This window comes from Grampus griseus (assembly GCF_964374135.1).
Source record: "Grampus griseus genome assembly, chromosome: 3".
Classification (NCBI taxonomy): domain Eukaryota; kingdom Metazoa; phylum Chordata; class Mammalia; order Artiodactyla; family Delphinidae; genus Grampus; species Grampus griseus.
The window spans coordinates 163816584-163837484 of record NC_139019.1 but is presented as its reverse complement, the minus strand read 5'-3'; the positions used below and the strand labels follow the sequence as shown (position 1 = coordinate 163837484).

At 51.9% G+C, this 20901-nt stretch overlaps 1 protein-coding gene across 3 annotated transcripts; it reads right to left on the bottom strand.

Moving 5' to 3' along the window:
• Positions 1-35: 35 nt before the first annotated feature.
• YJU2B (YJU2 splicing factor homolog B) lies at positions 36-13975 on the bottom strand. Of its 3 annotated transcripts, XM_082652060.1 has the most exons (12): positions 13932-13975; positions 13162-13202; positions 11275-11361; positions 10960-11184; positions 9515-9568; positions 7974-8056; positions 6216-6271; positions 4480-4540; positions 3864-4006; positions 3596-3768; positions 1311-1449; positions 36-1200 (listed from the first exon to the last, which is right to left on the bottom strand). In XM_082652060.1, exons 4-12 carry the CDS (start codon positions 10960-10962, stop codon positions 719-721), a joined length of 1194 nt encoding a protein of 397 aa, XP_082508186.1. In that variant the 5' UTR covers positions 10963-11184; positions 11275-11361; positions 13162-13202; positions 13932-13975; the 3' UTR covers positions 36-718. The 3 variants fall into 3 exon arrangements, with proteins under 3 accessions (XP_082508186.1, XP_082508187.1, XP_082508185.1); XM_082652061.1 differs by lacking the exons at positions 10960-11184; positions 11275-11361; positions 13162-13202; positions 13932-13975 and adding an exon at positions 9643-9763; XM_082652059.1 differs by lacking the exons at positions 10960-11184; positions 11275-11361; positions 13162-13202; positions 13932-13975 and having other exon boundaries at positions 9515-9786.
• Positions 13976-20901: the final 6926 nt, after the last annotated feature.

Here is a 20901-nt window from a genome sequence, read left to right as displayed (position 1 = left end):
CGTCTGGTGCACTGCAAGTGCTCCGTTAATATTTGTGAAATGATCCTTCTCCAGGATTTAGGGGGAGGTGCTGGGCCATGAGTCACCTGGTGGATGCTCAGCTGTTTTTTTGCTCAGTTTACTAGTTTCCTTCAAAGGAAGCAACACGCTGGGGACTCTTTCATGACCCTTCCAGGGTGTCCCCATGGGTGGGGGATAATGAACAGCCCACGCCTGTGTGCTCCATCCCTTTCTGCATCCGGCCTGGATCCCGAGCACCCCTGCTGTCCAGTCCCATTTTCATCCTTCATACCCAGCCTGTGCCACCTCCTCCAGGAAGTAGGCACCGATTACAGGCCAGCCTGGGCTACTACCTTTCAACTCTCATCAAGCTGGGTGGGGACCCAGGCTGTGGTCACAGCATCAGCATTGGCTGATGAGATGCTGGGCAAGCTTAGTTGGGCTGCGGGGGGAGGGGTGCAGGCATAGCTCCTGGGCCCATCTAGTAACCTGAGGCAGAGGCAAAGAAGCAGGGTTTTAATGCTGGGAGGTCGGGGGTCCCACAAGGCACAGACACTCTCTCCAGGACCAAATAAATAACAACTCCATTACTGTGAGGAGGTGAGGTCTGGGGAGGGTGGTCACTGAGCTCTCCAAGGGCTGGCGGGTTAAGGGGCTGCAGCCTGTGAGGGGCCTCCTTGGTGGGTCTTGGCCTCCTGAGTGAATCTGGCCCCCAGAATCACTCACTCTCCGAACCGGAGTAGTCAGCCACGAGGGAGGAGCTGAGGCTGCAGGGCTGGGGTGTGTCCTGGGGGTTGGCTGCCTCCTGGGAGGAGCCTGGCAGGGGCTGGGGCCTGTCCTGACAGCTCTCCTCCTGCCCCGGTGGCCTACTGTTCTTGCATGTCTTGGCTGTCTCCTGAGAACAGTCTCGGGGGGATGTGGGCCTGTCCTGGGCGGTCCCCTCCGGCACCCGTGGCTCCCCAGACTTGGGGGTCTCAGCTGTGTGCTGAGGGCTCTCTGGGACCTCCCGGGACCGCCGCCGCACAATGCCCAGGTGCCCCACGGTGATGGGGGAGCCCGTGGGAGCAGATCTGCGGTTCTGGGACAGCTTCTTCAGGACACTGCTGGCTTTGCTGCTGCTGGCGCCAGGTCCCGGGCTGGAGGGGAACCAGGAGCGGCTGATGATCTCTGTCCGCTTGAGTTTCTGCTTGTCCTCATATGCTGGGGATGGGGAGAGGGAGGGGGGAGGAGGAGGTCCAGAGCCGCCCTCTGCCCGAGCAGCCCCCCATCTCCCCCCACCCCGACCCCCTCGCCCCCTGGCCCCCACGCACAGTCTAGGGTGTGGAACTTGAGCAGGGCGGCCAGCCTGCGGTCATCCTCTGTCTCCGGCACCAGCGGGATGTCCAGGCTTGCCTTGGCCTGCAGGGCCTGGTCCCTCTCTTCCTCCTCCTGCATGGCTTTTTTCTTTTCCTGTGTTGGGGAGAAGGGGTTGGGGAGGGATGGTGGGTGTCAAAGCCGTGCCTCTTTGCCCTCTGAGCTGGAGGGGAGAATCCCTCCAGTGTTCAGGGTCTCAGTTTCCTTCTCTTCAAGCTTATGCGAGGAAAAGGCCTCACACAGCGCTCGGGACATAGAATTTGTTCAACAGCAGGAGACACAATCATTAGTATGTGTACCACTGGGTTCTTCACTCATTCATTCTTTCCACAGATATTTACAGAATGTCTTTCTGGTGCCAGGCCTTGTTCTAGACACTAGGGACACAGCAGTGAGCAGACAAAATCTTTTGCCCTGGTGGAGCTGACATTCTAGTGGGTGAGCAAGACAAAGTGGTGAGGAGAGAAAGAATGCTGGGAAGAGGGTAGGAAATAGGCAGCGGGTTCAACTTTAAATGTGGTGTGCATGGTAGAGGGGAGAGTTAGGGACAGCATCCTGAGAAAATCATGTTTGAGAAAAGGTGTCTGAGTGAGGGAGCCATGTGGGTATCTGGTGGAGGGAACAGCCTGTGCAAAGGCCCTGAGGCAGAAGTGTGCTTGCCAGTGAGGCGGCCAATGTGGCTAGAGCAGAATGAGCAAGGGAAAGGTGGAGATGGGGGTAAGGAGGGGAAGGGGAGGATCATTTGGGCCTGGTGGGCCAAGGGGAGGACTCTGGCCATTGGGAGCCACGGAGGGTTTTGAGCATAGCAGGGATGTAATCCCACTCAGGCGCTCACTGGCGCCCCCTGGTGGCTGTGAGGGGAACAGCCTGTGGGACACAGGGCATGAGCCCCTGGAGACCAGGGTGGAGGGACTGTGCTGGTCCAGGCAGGAGATGATGGAGGCTGGGAAGTGGTCAGAGCCTGCCAGAATTTGCTGACAGATGGGGAGAGGGGAGTGGTGGTTATAACAAGAGGACCCAAGGCTGACTCTGGGCTTTATGGGCTGAGTGTCCGGAAGGACAGAGATGCTTCCATTACTGAGAAGGGGAGGATGCAGGCAGGGCAGGTTAGGGACTGATGGGGCTCCTTGGGATGTTACGTTTGAGGGTCCTTAGACCCCATTCGGGGATGCCCACAAGGCAGGGGACACCAGCTCTGGGCAGAGGCCTGGCCAGAGAGATACACTTTCAGTAACAAATAATTAGTAAGAAAACCCACAATTTTACTCGTAATAATAACAACCACAGGATGATCAGAGAAGGTGATGTGAAAAAATGGGAGTGGCAAGATGATGAACATGGAGCTTGTGCCTTGTGGGGTCGCCCGGGATGCTCCTGCCCGGGCTCTGTTTGCAGGCTCCAGGGGTGTAAGCTGCCCCGCAAAGCGAGGCAAGAGGCAAAAGTTCTCATGTTCCCAAAGGACGTTCCACTGCCCTGTCGGATGCCCGCGAGGGTAAAAAACCCATGTCTATTATACTCCTCTGACCCCAGACCCCCACTCCCTGTGACTTAGCTCCACTGAGTATTTTTGGCACAATTGTAGTAGCCATTGTGTCACTGACAGCAACGCCCTAGGGTGTCCTCCAGCTACGACCCTGTGCCCCTGGGGTCGGGAGTCTGCGTTTGCACCTGCGCCCTCAGTGGCTCTACAAGCAGGTACAGGTGTCTGGCCCAAGCATTTACATGTTGAGATAGGCATTATACATTTTATAGGTAATTTCCTTTTTTATCTCTAGGGATTTGACTCTAGGGATGATTGTGGAAATTACGTGGGGGTGGGTTGTCAAACTATGGATTTTGTTTCAGGACAGCTGAGCGGGCCCATGAAATATGTTAGGAGCTGATCGGTGCCCTCCTGGGCCTCTGCCTGCCCCGGCCACGGGGGGGTGTCGGGACTCACTTGTGCCCCAGCTTGAGGATTTCTTCCCTTTGAGAGTCTGCTGTGAGGGCCAGAGTCCCCAGGGGAAGGGGCCACATGCTTAATAGTAGCTGCTGGGCTAGATGCCTCCGTGGGCGCTGTGATGTGGGGATGTGGTGGCGAATGGGGAAACCGCGGGTGAAATGACCTGCCTATAGCTAGGATGTGGTAGGGAGTGGGCTGGACCTGGGTCTCAGCCTGCTTTTTGATCTCGCTGCACTGCTGGTGATGCCAGGCCACCCCCGCCTGCCCGGGGTCCTGACTCCGGGCCGGAGCCCTGCTCACCCGGAACCTTTTCCGCAGCATGCTGTTGAGGGCGAAGTCGTCCTTCCAGGCGCTCTGGGCCTCCTGGATGTGGCTCAGGGTGGGGAGGGCCTTCTTGAGCGTGCTCCGGTCGGCCTCACCGTGCTCCAGTCGGAACATGGCATCTGTCTCCAGCTTCTGCTTCTTCTCGTGCTCTGCGAGAGTGAGAGCGGGGCTGGGCCTTCAGGGCCCTGGCTCGGGGCTGGGCTCAGGGCTGGCAGTGGGCTCGGAGCCCACGCTGGGCGCTCACCTGTCGTCAGCACCTGCTCGTTGTCTGCCATGTCCCAGCGCTCCTCCTTGCGCTGGGCGCCGCTCACGATCACGTAGTCGCAGTTGGCGGGGTCTGTCTGCATCTCGATGTAGTTGACGCAGAGGTGGCATTTCATTCGGAACCTGGCAGGGCGGAGGGTGATGGGTTAGAGTCAGGACACTGTGGCCCGCTTCCTTCCATCCGTGCGTGTCATCAACTAGTGTTCACGGAGCACCTGCTACATGCTGGGCTCCATGTCCGGGGGACAGCCGTGGGTGAGACAGATATGGTTCCTTCACCCCGGCACTGACCTTCTGTCTGGAGTTTGTTCACTTGTTCATCCATCCATTCATTTGTTCATTCGTTCATTCAACAAACCCTCCTGAGGGGACGGAGCAGAGCCTGCGGGGCCTTGTGGGCCATGGGGAGGACTCAGGCTTTTACTCTGAAGAAGGTGGGAACCATGAAGGGTTCTAGGCAGGATGTGCCCTGACAGACCATGATGGTTTCCAGGAGACCTCCCAGGGAATAATCATCAGGCAGAGGGTAGAAACTTCCCTCTGACTCAGACTCCTTTGTAGCCCCCTCACCCTGCCGCCCACCAGGCTGCCTCTACCTGTAGATCGGGGTCGTGTAGTAATTGCCAACCTTCTTCTTTTCTGCATTGTAACGAACACCTAGGAGGAGAGGGAGAGAATGAGGCTAGGGCTCAGGCCACCCTCAGCGTCTTTTCCTGGGGTGGGGAGCAGATGGGGGTGGTATTTTACTCCCCTGCAGGGGAGACACCTCTGGAGGACACTGAAATTCAAGCACAAAAGAGCCATGTCTAGGCTGCGGGATGGGTGCTCAGGCCACAGAGGAGGGTGGGCTGGATGGAGCCAGAGGGCCTGGGTTCAAACCCTGGTGCCACCCCACCGGCTGTGCGACCTTAGGCCAGCTGCCCTGGCCGTCTGGCCTCAGGTTCCCCATCGATTGGATAGGGATGCCTATGACGCCTACCGCACAGGGCTGGTGTGAGAACTGCAGAGGCTATTAATACACACGGATCGCTTAACACTGGGCCAGGTGCTCAGCAAGCATGCAAGAAGGGTTGGCTTTTGGGAATTCCCTCCCTGTCGGTCCAGTGGTTAGGACTCCGTGCTTTCACTGCCGGGGCCCAGGTTCAATCCCTGGTCGGGGAACTAAAATCCCACAAACTGTGGGGTGCGGCCAAAAAAAAAAAAAAGGTTGGCTTTTATTATTTTTCTAGAGAATCCAGGTTTTTTGTTCCTTTTTCACTAATTAGATGGTATATTCTTGACTCTTATCTTGCTTACTGAGTGAAAAAAGCTTAAACTAGAAAAACAGAGCTTGGGGGGGTTGGTGGTGTGGCCTGGCCGGCTGTTCCTTTTCTGGGGGGCTGCTTCTGTTCACGGTCCTGAGGTTGACCCATGTGTGGCGTCAGGCTGCGCCCTGCTCTTTGTCGCCTGAGCGCCTGGAGGCCTTTGGGGCAGATGCCCCTTGCTGGGTCTGATCAGGGGCATGTGTTGGGGGGAGTCATTCCACTTCAGCAGTGGGGTGGCCTGGCCCCTCTTTCTTGCACTGGACCCTCCTGCCGAGAGCTGCCGGCTCCTGTTTACAGAGCGAGCTGCTGCCCTGGGCCAGGCGCCGTGGGAAGGGTGGAGGATCCCTGTACTATAGTGGAGGGAACGGAAGCCAGGAGGGTCGAGTCACCTGCCGCAGGCCTCAGGGCTGCTGAGCAGGGCCGCGGACCCATGTCTGTCCATCCATCTGCGCCCCTGTGGGCACGATCAGGGGTCTGAATGCTCACGTTAACAGTAAGGGTAGTGGCAGCAGCAGGTTGAGTTTACGAGTCCTCGCACATGCCACATGCTGTGCACTAAGCACTTTATTTTTTATTTATTTTTGGCGGCGCTGTGCGGCTTCTGGGATCTTAGTTCCCCAACCAGGGATCGAACCCACGCCCCCTGCAGTGGAAAGCGCAGAGTCCTAACCACTGGACAGCCAGGGAATTCCTTGCACTAAGCACTTTATATGCCACACAGGCGGGCACTCATACCACCTGAATTTCACAGATGGGTAACTCGAGGCGCATGGTGGCTCAGTCGCCTGCCAAGGGTCACCAGCTAGGAAGTGGCAGAGATGGGATTTGAACCCAGAGCCTCCTAACCGCTCTGCCACGAGGCACCCACAGCCCACTAGGCACTTGAGCCCACTGTCCCCTACTCGACTCCTGACCGGGACCCCCGCAGAGACGGTCTCTCATGGTGCCCAGCAGTTAAGGGGCTCGCTGGCCGTGGGGCTGAATGGTGGGGGTCAGGGTGGGGAGCAGGGGAGCGGGCGGAAGCTCACCCATGCCGATGTGGTTCTTGCAGCCGTCACACCAGATGTTATAGGGCATCTCAAATCTACACAAACAGAGAACAGCTCATTTGTCCCCATCCACGTGGGCTCTCCCAGGATCTCCAGGTCAGCGACTCTGGCTGCAGTCACATTGCAAAGGGCATGCAAGTGGGAGGGTAAAGAACGGTGGTCATTCCTGCAACCAGGCCAGGCCCATCACGTGGCTCTCTGGCCAGCTGACCCAGTCTGGGCGAGCGTCTCTGCTGGGTGCTGCCCTGTCTTCCATATCCCACCACGTCAGCTACACAAGTTTCCAAGCAGAGGAGGAAGCAGGCTTCAGGGAGCACTGGTGTTTGATTCCAGTTTAGCTAAGTTGTTGTAGTGACACCGGGTTTTTTTTGTTTTTAATACATTTATTTATTTACTTTTAGCTGTGTTGGGTCTTCGTTGCTGCGGATGGGCTTTCTCTAGTTGCGGCGAGCGGGGGCTACTCTTCATTGTGGTGCGCGGGCTTCTCACTGTGGTGGCTCCTCTCGTTGCCAAGCACAGGCTCTAGAGCACAGGCTCAGTAGTTATGGCTCACGGGCTTAGCTGCTCTGTGGCATGTGGGATCTTCCCGGACCAGGGCTTGAACCCGGGTCCCCTGCATTGGCAGGTGGATTCTTAACCACTGCGCCACCAGGGAAGTCCCTGGGTTTCTTTTATCCAGTTCTATTTGCAACGTGCAATTCTGGTAAATTTCCATTAACAGCAGTAATGGAGCTTCTCTTTTAAAACAGAACCATTAAGTCATGAATAATGAGGTGAATTTAAGACACTGTACAGATGAGATGAGGGCTTGGCAAACAGAAGGCAGGGTGGGTGGCTGGCTCTGGAGTGTGGAGGCATGGCAGGAGTTGGAGGTGACCTTCAGCTCTGTGACTCTTGAGGCCACTGCTGAGATTTGCATCGTGACTACTTTTCCATAGATGTTCCTGCCTCTGATGGTTTTGTCACTGGATGCTCTGCTCAGGCCCAGGGCGGACCCCAGGGGCTGAGGGCAGAGTTCATGAGGCAGAGAAGGAGGCAGAGAGGGGCTTCTGCTTCCCGCCACGGCTGACCCACGGGGTGCTGGCCAGAAATAAGAGGAGAACCCCGGAATAGCCATCGTCCTGGCTTGACTGCAGCAATGGCTGTGATCCTTTATCCTCCCCATGTCCGTGCCCTTTGCAAGATGACTCTGCAGCCATTCCTGTCAAGAGGTGGAGTATGTTGCCCACCCCCTCCCTGCATCATGACTTGCTTTGGGGAATCAATGAGACAGAAGTGACAGGGTACCAGCTCAGGGTCTCTGCCTCAAGAAGCCTTGCATGCCTCTGCTGGCTCTCTTTTGGAACCCGGCTGCTGCTGTGTGAACAAGCCCAGATTAGCCGGCTGGAGGATGAGGCTTGGAACACAGCCCAGTCATACCAACCAAAGCCATGCTGGACCAGCCAGTCCCCAGCCAGGCAACCCCCAAACATGTGAAACAGCCCAGCCCAGGTCAGCCAAGACCAGCCAAGGGCAGCAGAGGCATCCAGCTGAGCTGCAGACTCGTGAACAACACGAGTGCTTAACATGTGCTTATCGTTTTGTTATGCAGCAATGGCTGACTGATACAGCAACTTTCTGCTTTATGGAATTAAGACCCTGCAGCACTGGGCAAAATCAGGGGGTGCTGAATGCTCCTTAAGGTTGACACCAGGTGGCACAAAGGGCAGGGGTCCTCAGGTGATGCCAGGGCCTTACCTGATGATGAGGATGCCCTGGGACAGCTTCCGAGCCCGCTCCCGAAGAGGGTGGCTGTTATGGTATCTGTTGAGTGAGCCATGCTGTGTGGAAGGGAAGAGGGAGCAGATTAGCACTGCTGAGCTGGGGGAGCTCAGGCCCTCTCTCACAGGCCGAGAGAGACCTCATTCTTATGTCCTGCTGGGAGTGTTAACAGCAAAATGGGAGGCACTTAGGCTTTGGTGAAGCAAGTGGGCTTGGAATCAGGAAAACAGGAGTCTGCATCTTACCTCTCCCATTTAGGAGCTAAAAGAGCTGTGTGACCCTGGGCAGTGACCTCACCTTTTGCCTTCCACAGCCCTATGAGTCAACTGGGGACGAGGACCATAATAATTACCTCCAGGTGTTGTGGGATCAGGTGAGATGACAAGACCAGCAAACCTCTGCTGGGTACTTTAAGTGTGTCACCTCACTTTAATCCCTCAGCGTTTCTGGGAGGTCACGTTGTTTTGTTTCCCCTTCGGACCTATGGGGAGACTCTGGTGTAGAAAGACCGAGTCATGTGCAGGGGACCACATAGCTGGGACATGCTGATTCATTTACTAGCCCCTTACTGAGCGCCCACAGTGTGGGGACACAGAGGCAAATGAGACAGATGAACATCCCTGCCCTTGAGGCGCGGACGTTCTAGAGGGGGAGATGGGGGGCGTCCCTGGTGGCGCAGTGGTTAGGAATCCACCTGCCAATGCGGGGGACACGGGTTCAGGCCCTGGTCTGGGAAGATCCCACATGCCGCAGAGCCACTAGGCCCATGTGCCACAACTACTGAGCCTGCGCTCTAGAGCCTGCGAGCCACAACTACTGAGGCCCGCATGCCTAGAGTCCATGCTCCGCAATAAGAGAAGCCACCGCAAAGAGAGGCCCACACGCTGCAACAAAGAGTACCTCCCGCTCGCTGCAACTAGAGAAAGCCCGCGTGCAGCAACAGAGACCCAATGCAGCCAAAAATAAAGAAATAAAATAAATAAATAGAGGGGGAGATGGATAATACGCAAATAAATGGGTGACGCATCGAGGAGTTAAGAAGGCTACGGAGAAAAATAAAGCACTAGGTCATGCGATAGAGAACGAGAGGGTGCTCAGGGGGGCCCTCTGTGAGGAGAGACCTAAAGGAAGGAAAGGAGTCTTGGGGTCAGAGGGAGGGAGAGGTTCCAGGCAGAGGGAACAGTGAGGAGGCCAGACGAGCTGGAGCTGGGAGGGTGAGGGGATCTGACCCAGAGGCCGTGTGTGGGACCTCATCCTGGACTCCACTGGAAACACACCACACCTGACACTGGGCAGGCTGGTGTTTACATGGGTCATTGACCAGGGTCACACTGACCACCTGGGAGGGAAGGCTGCCCCAAGACTCAGGTGACAAGCGCAAGGCAGGGAGACCTCGGGGGCTGCCCGGGCTTCTGCAGCTGTGGTTCTGACTCCAGGAGGGGATGAAGAGCGTGGGGCCCCTACCCGGCAGGGTCGCTATGCTATCATGGACACGGAGAAGGAAGCCTGCCCCTTACCTTTGTAGGGTTGAAATCCGGAGGGTAGTACTTGTTTACGCCTTTCCTTTCACCCTGGAAAGCAGAAGAGAGACGTGTCAGAGAGGGTCCTACAGGAGACCTACTTGTGCAGCCTTGAGGGACGAGACCTGGACAAGGAAGACAGGGATATCCTGGAGGATGGCCCAGGGCTCCGTGTCCCATCGAGGACTGGTGACTTGGGGGAAAAAGCCCCACTGTTCGGAATTCCCCGGCGGTCCACTGGTTAGGACTCAGTGCTTTTACTGCCGTGGCCTGGGTTCAGTCCCCGGTCAGGGAACTAAGATCCGGCAAGCTGAGCGGCTCAGCCAGAGAAAAACAAACAAAACAAAACCCACTGTTGTCGCTGTGGAAAATTCCGCAAGGGTTAGACTCTCCTAGAGCCATGGCTTTCACAGTTATTTTGGGACCGTGACTTAAGGTAAGACATATTTAACCCCAAATACACAAGCACAGGTTTCAGGAAAGAATGCTCACCCAGCTGTGAATCTCTCTTTTAAATGCTGACAGCCAACTGCTGAATTGACTTATTGACTTAACGATCCACTGAAGCAGTGGGTCTCAAACTTGGCTGCATGTTACAACTACCCGAGGAGTTTCTAAAATACTGATGCCTGGGACCCACGCCCAGAGGTTCTCCTGACAGAGGACCTGCTCTAGGGCATGGTGCCTGGACACAGGGCTTTTCCAAAGCAACCCCGGAAAACACGTGTGTATACACATCCCTGTACATACAGGTCCATTCACAATAGCCAAATGGTGGAAACAACCCAAGTGTCCATCAGTGGATGAAAGGATAAACAAAACGTGGTCCATCCATATCATGGGATATTATTCAGCCATAAAAAGGAAGGAAGCTCTGATATATGCTGTAATGTGGGTAAACCCCGAAAAAATCATGCTAAGTGAAAGAAGCTGGATACAAAGGGACACATGGTACATGATTCTATTGATATGAAATGTCCAGAACGGACAAATCTACAGAGGCAGGAAGCAGACTGGTGGTTGCCAGGGGCTGGGGTGGGGGAACGGGAGTGACTGCTGTTGGGTATAGGGTTTCCTTTTGGGGTGACAGAAATGTTTTGGAACTAGACAGAGGTGGTCACTGCAAAATATTGTGAATGTACTAAATGCCACTGAATCATACGTTTTAAAATGTTAGTTTTATGTTATGTGAATTCCACCTCATTAAGAAAAAAAAAACAGGAAAAAAAAAGAAAAAAGCCCCCCGGGTAATTTTAGTACACAGCAAAGTTTGAAAACCACTGCACCCGAAGACCATGATCCAGAGTTTGAAAATACCTGAGAGCTTGGGGTCAGGGGTGGGGAAGGAGACTTTTAGGGGAGGGAAAGGGCTATTCAGGGGACCCCTTCCCTTCACCTAAAGATCAGAAGAGAAACCCAGTGAGCACAGCCTGTCTACTCACCATCTTGGAAGCTGCCTACTGGTCCTCAGCTGCCACTCAGCCAATCTGAAAAGACGATGAGACACTGCTTTGCCGACTCACTGCCCAGTGCCACCCTCCTGGACAGCCTGGCAGACAGTCGCGGCTTCTCTGTGAAGATGCGGTGGGCTGTGCGTGGTGGTGGTGGCGGCTCAGATGATCCTCTCCGCAGCTGTAGGAGGCATCCAAGGAGCGGCGTTTGTCTGTCTGGAAAGGGAGTGTCCTGTCCACTCTCCATCCAACATATATTTCCCAGCTGACACTTCTCATCCCTCCATGGCCCCCATCATCGCTCACCTGGACGAGTACAGTCACCTCCTCCCTAGGCTCCTGGCTCTGCCCTTGACTCTCACGGTCTGTTCTCCTCGTAAGGGCTAGAAGGATCTGTGAAAATATAAATCTGAACTATCACTTTCCTGCTTAAACCCCTCCAGTGATTCCCATCGCTTTGAGAATCAAGTCAAACCCCTCCCCATGGCCTATGGGGCCCCTGCCTGCCTCTCCGAGCCCACCTTTTACCCCTCTCCCTCTCCCTCACTGTTTCAGTCACACTGGCTTCCTGGCTGCCTTCGAAAGCTAAGCAGGTGCAGGCCAACTGCCTTGAATGCTGCTAAACACCTACAATACACAGGATAACACCCACAAGTGTTGTCACAGGTCTCAGCTCAAACATCACCTCTGTCAGAGGCCTCGTCTGATCACCTGATCTAAAGTCACTTCTTCCCTGGAGCTTCCACCACATCACCCTGTGTCTGTTTACTTGTTTACAGTCTGTCTCCTCCGCCAGGTGCCACTGTGCTACGTCTCCGGCACCCAGGACAGCTCCTGATAAATGCTGGCTTCATCAACCTCTGATAACTGACTGAGGCTCCATAAGACTCAGTGTGGGTGACACAGAGACACTGGGAATTTGGGGTTAGCAGATGCAAACTATTACATATAGAATGGATAAACAACAAGGTCATACTGTATAGCACAGAGACCTATATTCAATATTCTAAGATAAACCATAATGGAAAAGAATATTAAAAAAAGAACATATATATATATGTTTAACTGAATCACTTTGCTGAACAGTAGTAATTAACACAACATTTTATGTTTTTTTTTTTTTTTTTTTTTGTGGTACGTGGGCCTCTCACTGCTGTGGCCTCTCCCATTGCGGAGCACAGGCTCTGGACGCGCAGGCTCAGTGGCCATGGCTCACGGGCCCAGCCACTCCGCGGCATGTGGGATCTTCCCGGACCGGGGCATGAACCCGTGTCCCCTGCATCGGCAGGCGGACTCTCAACCACTGCACCACCAGGGAAGCCCTAACACAACATTTTAAATCAACTGTATTTCAATTAAAAAAATAAAAAATAAATAAATAAAAAAGAGAGACACTATGAGGGACTAAAGCATAGTCCAGAATGGGGACTGGCAGATTTTCTCGATTGAGGGCCAGAATTTCTGTCCCAACAGCTCAACTTGGCTCAACTCTGCTGTCACTGCTAGAAAGCAGCCATAGACAATATGTAAATGAACGGGTGTGGCTGCATTCCAACAAAACTTTATTTGTGGACCCTGAAATTTCAATTTCACATGATTGCCACATGTCACAAAATATTATTCTCCTTTTGATTTTTTCCCAACAATTTAAGAAGTTAAATCCATTCTTTGCTGGTGGGCTGTACAAAATCACGCAGTGGTCTGGTTTTGGCCTGTGAGTGTAGTTTGCTGGCTCCTTGTGCTCGAGTCAGGAAGTCTCTGTTTCTGCAAACTTAGCTGCGCGCTCTCTAATAGTTACTGTGTCCTACCTGCTGCACAGAGTCCAACATCATTGCCCCATTTACTCTATATTATGTTAGTATTATCTCCAGTTGACGAATGAGGACGTGGGAGCTTAAGTAACTTGCCAGGGGTCAGAAGCTGATAGGAAGGCAGAGCCAGGGTGCAAAGCCCCAGATATAAAGTGTTCCACCATCCCCCCAAACTCCTCTCCACCTCGGATCCTCCGCCTGTAAAGTGTGCCCCTGGACCAGATTTTCTTAAAGTCACTTCCAAACTAAAAATGCTTTTGCCAACAAAATAGCTAAGTGCCCACCCAAGCTTTGGGGGCACAGTTCCCTGGGCTGGAATCCCTGCTCCATCCCTCACTAGCTTGGCCAATGTCTGAGCCTCCCTGAGCTCATATTTCCTCACCTGTAAAGAGTGGATGACGGCAAGAGGACTTTCTGGAGTTGCTGTAAATGAAATAACATACAAACATGGGTAATGCTTGCACAGAGTAAGTACTCCACTTACAGGAGTTGGGGGTCTTACCGTGGTTTTATCACCCCAGTGAGTGGTACAGGTGGGGCTACAGGGTGGATGTATAGAAATCTCTGGTCCTTGGTGTCGAGAATAATGATAAACCCCACTGGCTCAGGGCATAATGCTTGGGCTTGGATCCCGACTCTGCTTTGCTTGCTAGCGGCTTGACTTTGGGCAAACTGCTTCTCTCTCTGAGCCTGTTATCTTATTTGTAATATGGGGTTTATACAAGTATCAACCTGATGAGGTTGCTGTCAAGACTCAGTGAGTTAAAGTATCTGGAAGAGCGCCTGATGCTGAGTTAAACGTTTGTAGTTCTGATTATTTCTCATGCCAAACCGTTTTACAAGCATCATTTAAAAAAATCTTCACCAAGACCCAAAGAAATACGGGCTTACTGTCCCATTTTCCAGATGAGGAAAACCTGAAGAGGTATAATATGGGCTAGGGTCAGGTCTGGGGTCGCAGCTAGGGCCCGGGGTTTTGTGTCGGGGGTCGCGGCTGGGGGGCGGGCAGCTCCGAGCATCGGGCCCACGTTCCCAGAGCCCCGCGGCCCCCGGCGCGTTCGACCCCATAGGGCGGCTCCGAGGCCGGGTGAAGCAGTGGACGGACCCCCAGCCGTACCGGGCCTAGCAGCCCCTCTGCCCGCCTGCACTTACCTGCCCTCCTCCTGACGTCACTCCGCGCCCGTCCCGGAAGTCCCTGCTGGGCGCGTAAGGGGGCGTGGCGCACTCCCCGCGTGACAGGGACGCCTGCGCGAGGCGGGGCGAGGCGGCAGCGCAGCGCTGACTGGCTGAATGTCGAACACGCCGCTCGCGCACAGCCGCCGGAGTGGACCAATCCGGGCCTGCCCTTCCCAACTGCGCGCACTACACAATGCCCCACCCTCGGCCCCGCCCACTTTGCCTGACCCAATCCGAGGACCGCCTTTCTGATGATGCTCTCCAGATAGCGGGATTTCGCCAGCTGAAGCGGTGGAGCGAACTCCAGCTCCTGGGCCAAATCAAACCAGCCCCTTGTGTTTGAATGGCTAGCGAGTTAACAAATGTTTTTAAATTTTTAAATGGTTGGGGGGGGGGAATCAAAAGAATAACATTTTATGACTTGTGAAAATCAAATGAAGTTCAAATTTTAGTGTCCGTGTATAAAATTTTATTGGAATCCATCTGCGCCCACTCATTTACCTGTCTGTAGCTGCTTCCCCACTACAGTGGCAGAATTGAATGGTTGTCACAGAGCGCCTATGGCTCATGGAACCTGAAAATGTACTGTCTGGCCGTTTACAGCAGTGGGTCAGCCCTTGTCTTAGAACCTTCAGATCAGCTTGATTTTGCCTTCTGCACAGGGCAATGGCTTTTGAATGTACTTTTGTGCCTTGTAGAGTTTAGCAAAATCTGTTTGTTCATTTGTTCGCTCAACAGCTGTTTACTAGGTGCCTGCTATATGTCAGGGGATTATGGAGCAAAGGACACACCCTTTTCTCACTAATGAGGCTGGCATGTCAACTGGAAATTTATCGAAGACAGTGTGAAAAATGATGACACTGGTACTGCTACGATTGCTACTATTACTATACTATTTGGTGCCAGGCCCTGTTCTAAAGCTCTCAGAGGTCAGATCTCGTGTAATCATAGTGCTGCCTATGGAGTGCTCACTACTCCCCAGACATCATTCACCAGTGCTCACTATTCACATGAATCACCTCAGGGAATGCTGATTCCGGGAGATGGATACTCTACCATTTTCATTTTACAAATGAAGAGACAGGCCCAGAGAGATTAAGCAATTGGCCCAAGGTCACACAGCTAGTGAAAGGTGGAGGATTTGTCTTACATCTGCTGACACTAAACCTTGTTCCTTTAACCTCTGAGCTATACTGCTTTGGGTTGTATGCATTAAACATAAGGGCTGTGGGAACCAGGAGGAATCTTTAACAAGGGTCGGGTGTTTGGGAGCGGGCACAAGTGAGGGTGAGCAAGACCCCTGTGATGGGTGACACCGGAGCTGGATAAAGAGAAGCCAGGCAGAGGAAGGGGGGGCAGGGCAGAGGAATGCTCACAGATCCTGAGGAACAAGATGGAGCTGCACTCAAACCCCAGTAATCTTGCTTGCTACCTCTGAATTTTGGTTGAGTCCTTGTCTTGCACCTGAAAGAAGAGCTAGTGACTGAAAAGCCACAAAATACTCCCTTGTGAGTAATATTTTGGTGAGAAGTGTGAGAGCCCTGGGCTTTCAAGGGACGTGTAGAGCTTCACTCTTTTTTTAAAAAAATCCTTTATTTATTTTTAATTTATTTTCGGCTGTGTTGGGTCTTTTTGGCTGTGCACGGGCTTTCTCTAATTGCAGCGAGTGGAGGCTACTCTTCGTTGAGGTGCACGGGCTTCTCAGGGCAGTGGCTTCTCTTGTCGCGGAGCACAGGCTCTAGACGCACGGGTTTCAGTAGTTGTGGTGCATGGGCTCAGTAGTCATGGCTCGTGAACTTAGTTGCTCCACAGAATATGGGATCTTCCCAGACCAGGGCTTGAACTCGTGTCCCCTACATTGGCAGGTGGATTCTTAACCACTGCACCACTAGGGAAGTCCCGAGCCTCACTCTTATTACTCAAACACAGCTCAGGTGATGGAAACAAACGTCAACCTGGGATACGAACAGACTGTCTATAAAGATGCCAAGCGCAAGGCAGTTCCTGTGGGACCAAGGGAACTGGCTCAGGGAGAGGAAGACTATTAGACAGACCGGGCAGGGTGACAGGAAGGGACCTGGATTCTAGCTCTTGGGGACCCTGACCAAGTCACATCACCTCTGTCTGCTTACCTGTAAAGTGGGATATCTCAGCCCTGCCCATGGGAACAAATGCAGTAAATGCCTACCAATGCATTTGTAAAACAGTTTGAAGAGGAAAAGAGAAGCCAGTGGGCCGGGAAGGGCGTTCCAAGATCACGGTGTGTCTTTGGGGGACAAGAGCAGAATGACCAAGGAGGAGGAGACCTCTAAGCACCAGGAAGTTCTTTACATAAAACTGAAACCCACTTCCCTGCTATTGGCACCCACTATGTGGCCCTATTCCTAACTTCGGGGGCCACAGAGGACCGACCCCTCTTCCACGTGCCAGCCCTCCAGCTCCCTTCCACCTCTAAGAGTCTGTGGTTCAAGCCTACCTCTGTCTTCATGCCCCAATCACCAACCAGCTCAGAAAGCAGGCCCAATAGGTTAGACATTTTCTATTTAATCTGTGACTATGACCAAAACTATTTGGGGTGCCTGTCCAGCCCCCACCCCTACCTTTGTGTGAGAACGTCCAACCTCCAGAGGGTGCTGCAGCATTTCTATTTATGGCCCATCTTTGGCCACAGCTGATTGGATCAGGGGTATAGATTTAACCCAAGCTGGGCCAATGGGATTTTCTCCTGGCAATTTACAACTGGGATCCAGACATGCACAGGAATCTGCTTGTGGCTTAATCTGAGGACATAGAACTTTGGGACTTAGTGGGAAGCCATCTTTAGCCACGTGCAGAGAAAAGCAGAGATGAAAACCGTGTGGTGAGAAAGAGAGAGATAAAGAAATAGAGATAAAGAGGGAAAGAGAAAGAGAAAGGAATAGAGAGGCAGAGAAAGAAATAGAAAAACTTTCCTTATCCCTGGAGACCTTTCAGTTCTTAAGTGGCTTGATATATCCCTGTATCCCTAAAATAAACTCTCCTCTTTGACTAAGCTAATCTGAACAAGTTTCTCTTTCTTGCAAGCAAAAGAACTTTAACAATGTCTGTGTCTAAGATGCAGTGTTGGTATGTGGAATTTACAAACTCCAGATCATTCACCTCATTTTTTGTGAAAACTGACACCAAGACTAGGGGGCCTCAAACAATTCATTCTATAGATAGAACTGCAAAGTATGAAATAGCTATAGAATGATAAAAATGAAGTCCAAACCAAATGAATCATCTTTTACAAGTGAGCACTGAGGCTGGTCAATAACGCAAGCTCTCTGATTATGGAAAACAAGGTAACAGGATCTGAAATTCAGGGGGCTACAAAACCAGGACGATGGATCTTTGTGTAATCCTACTGGTCTGGGTCTCTTAACATGAAGCTGTGCTTGCAGGTTACTTAACAATTTCCCAGGAGTAGCAGAGTTCCAGATTTGGTGGTTGAGGGGGTCTGAGTCCAGAGAGAAAATGAAAGGTAGGATCAAGAACTCGACAAAAGGAAGCTGGACACATTTTCAAATCAACTGCAGACAAAACAGAAAACTCAATGACAGGCCTATATATCTGCCTCTGTCAGATCCTGATGAGATCAGGACAACACTTGGGTTTCTCGGACAAATCCTCTTCCTGGTGCAAGCTGGAAGACAGAGAGGACAGGGCCAGCTCCTACGTGGGCCACTCCTCCAGTGGCCAGGCTCTGAGCACACAGGGCACCCAGGGAACCTTGGTGTCCTTGCCATGATCCTGTAACTCCAGAGGAAGGGGCAGGAGAGGACCTGCAAAACGAGCAAGTTCAGTGCCACACCTCCAATTGTTAGCTACGGCACCCGGTTTATTCTGCAGTTAAATTCTTTGGGGGAAACAAAAATATGGAAAAGGAACATCTGACAGGTAAACAAGGTCTTCCTGTATAACACAGGGAACTATATATATTCAATATTGTGAGATAAACCATAATGGAAAAGAATCTAAAAAAGAATGTATATATGTGTATAACTGAATCACTTTGCTGTACAGCAGAAATGAACACAACACTGTAAATCAACTTTACTTCAATAAGAAAAAAAGAAAAGGAACATCTGATTAGAAATATGTTTCGTGTGTGAAAAGAGGAGTGTGGTGATGCAGAGGGCTTTGAGCCCACGCAGGGTAGTGAGAGCTACTTAACTGGGCTGCTGTCTTTAAAGAGGAAGAAGACAGGATTGGATTAAATGAGAGAGGGAGCCTCCCTTCCCAGTGGTGGAAGGACACCTTGAAGCCACGAGGCCCCATCATGCTTTGTGGCTCTGTAATCAGCAAGAGAGAACATGGAGCAGGTCTGGACCTTGAAGAGTTCAATGGCATCTGCAAACTACCTCCAAACAGGAAGAATGACATGCTTAACTCAGGCACTGCTTCTACTGTACCAGGTTCAAAGGACTTTTAAAGGAGGCCTGCGCCTTTATGGGTTTAGGAAAACTGGGTTCTCGGGAGCAGCGGGTTCTATTCTTGGCTCTGCTGCTTGGTATTTTAGTTGACCTGGTGTGCCATAGGAAGGGTTTGACAATCTCTTGGAGTCTACTGTTCTTGAAATTTAAGGAGAGAGCAAGGAAGCAGAGATGCAGAGACACTCATAGCATTTCTGGTTTTCTAAGTCTTTTAAGGAATAACTCAATGCATTTTTGCTTGCGGCTGGGGGGAGGTACCAACAGAGTGCATGAGGAAGGCATTTGCTGCTCTCTTGGTGGCCCTGTTGCAGTGGCGCCTTATTTACCATTAATTGCCCACAAATGCAGTTTACTTCATAATGTCCTTCTGACAACCAAATCTGAAGGACACGGGGGCAATAAGCACAAGGGTACCGTGATCAGTCACAGGTAGGTGGGCCAGAGTTTGGGCTAACGCATGCTTTGGTCCTGGCTTGAAGCCTTAGAGTCTAAGGCAGCGTCGGCAAACTTTCTGTAAAGAGCCAGATAGTAAATATTTTACACTGGTGGGCCAGACAGCTCCGTAGCAACCGCTCAGCTCTGGGGTTGTTGAATGAAAGCAGCCACAGACAGTACGTAAAAGAACAGGTGTGCCTGTGTGCCAATACAACTGTATTTCTAAAACCAGGCAGAGGGGGACTTCCTGGTGGCGCAGTGGTTAAGAATCCGCCTGCCACTGCAGGGGACATGGGTTCGATCCCTGGTCCGGGAAGATCCCACATGCTGAGGAGCAACTAAGCCTGCGAGCCACAACTACTGAGCCCGCATGTTGCAACTATGGAAGCCTGTGCGCTAGAGCCCGTGCTCCACAAGAGAAGCCACCGCAATGAGAAGCCTGCGCACCACAGTGAAGAGTAGCCACCTCTCGCTACAACTAGAGAAAGCCCGTGCAGCAACGAAGACCCAACGCAGCCAAAAATAAAAAAGAATAAAAAGTAAAATCAGGCAGAGGGCAGATGGTTTGCTTAGCCATGGTCCAAGGGATCAAACAGGTGAAATCTTTATCTTCAGTGCACCTACAATTCAGATCTACAAGTCTTTTTGATAAAAGCAGCTGCAAAGCTGCTGTGGATAGGATGCAGGGAGGTCCTGTGTTTGGACCATGATCATTTGCTTACTGGTTGTTACAAAGATTTTAACTTCAAATCTAGGGATTTGAATTCGGGCCCCATCACTTCCTAATTCTGTGACCTGGGCAAAGTTGTTAACTACCGTATGGCTCAATTTCATCACCCCAAGATGGGGAGAATGATCCTTAAAATTCAGAGTTGTGGAAGAGGTTTCATGGGAGAACATTGGGAAGGCACTTAGCATGATGCCTGGTACTTTAGTCTAGATTCCACCAATGTTGACTCTGTAGTCTTTGGCTTAGAAAATAGGTCTTCCCCTTTCCACTGAATAAATGAATTGATGTGTATCAAAATGGACATGAGACAACCAGTACTTGTAACTTTTGGCCTTTTGCATCTAGGACATCTATGTTGAGTCACTCCATCAATTCGTGATGATAAACACTGTCCATAGGAGAAATGGCCCTAAAGAAAAGAAGTGTGTCCAGAATATCACCCTTAAAATAAATTAAAATCTTAAAAAAGAATGTTTGGGAGTTAGGCTTGATGTAACTGCTCTATACAGACAATTGAAATATGGAAGAAATGGAATGGACCCCCTTACCCATACCACCCCCTTGGCCAAATGGAGACATTTATTTATTATTTATTTATTTATTTATTTATGGCTGTGCCATGCGGCTGCGAGATCTTAGTTCCTCAGCCAGGGATCGAACCTGGGCCCCATGCAGTGGAAGAGCAGAGTCCTAACCACTGGACCGCCAGGGAATGCCCAATAGAGACTTTTACTACAGATGGTTCTCCTCCTTAAGGAGTGTGTTGTCCAAAAGAAATGAGTACTATTGACAATTTTAAGAGGAAGTCTCTCCTTTTGTCGCTTCTGAGATGGATCTAATAAAAGCATGGAGACGCTAAGAGAAATTCAGAACTCGAAGTCTTGGGACTTCCCTGGTGGTCCAGTGGGTAAGACTCCGTGCTCCCAATGCAGGGGGCCTGGGTTCGATCCCTGGTCAGGGAACTAGATCCCGCATGCATGCAGCAACTAAGAAATCTGTATGCTGCAACTAAGAAGCCCGCATGCTGCAACAACAAAAAGATCCCGCCTACCGCAAAGAAGATCCTGTGTGTTGCAACTAACACCTGGCGCAGCCAAAATAAATAAAAACAAAAATCTTAAAAAAAAAAGGTGAGTCAGGCATCCACCGTCTGACTCACCTGCATTAAGGTGATGTTTTCAAACAGCGAACCAGAAGCATATGGAACAAGCTTTTGGGATAAGACCAGGATGCAACACAGCAGGGGCGGGGCACAGGAATCAGGCTCAGGGACCACAGAACTGCCCCCCATCCCCCACACCATGAGCCCCAGGTAATCGATTCCTTC

Bases quoted from the DNA above. Each gene is read 5' to 3' on its own strand.
- YJU2B (XM_082652059.1), bottom strand. From the start codon at position 9,697: ATGGGACACGGAGCCCTGGGCCATCCTCCAGGATATCCCTGTCTTCCT. The intron at 6,272-7,973 runs GTAAGGCCCTGG...CTGTTTGTGTAG, and splicing joins CAGGGCATCCTCATCATCAG to ATTTGAGATGCCCTATAACA. The intron at 1,201-1,310 runs GTGCGTGGGGGC...CCCCATCCCCAG, and splicing joins CAAGTTCCACACCCTAGACT to CATATGAGGACAAGCAGAAA.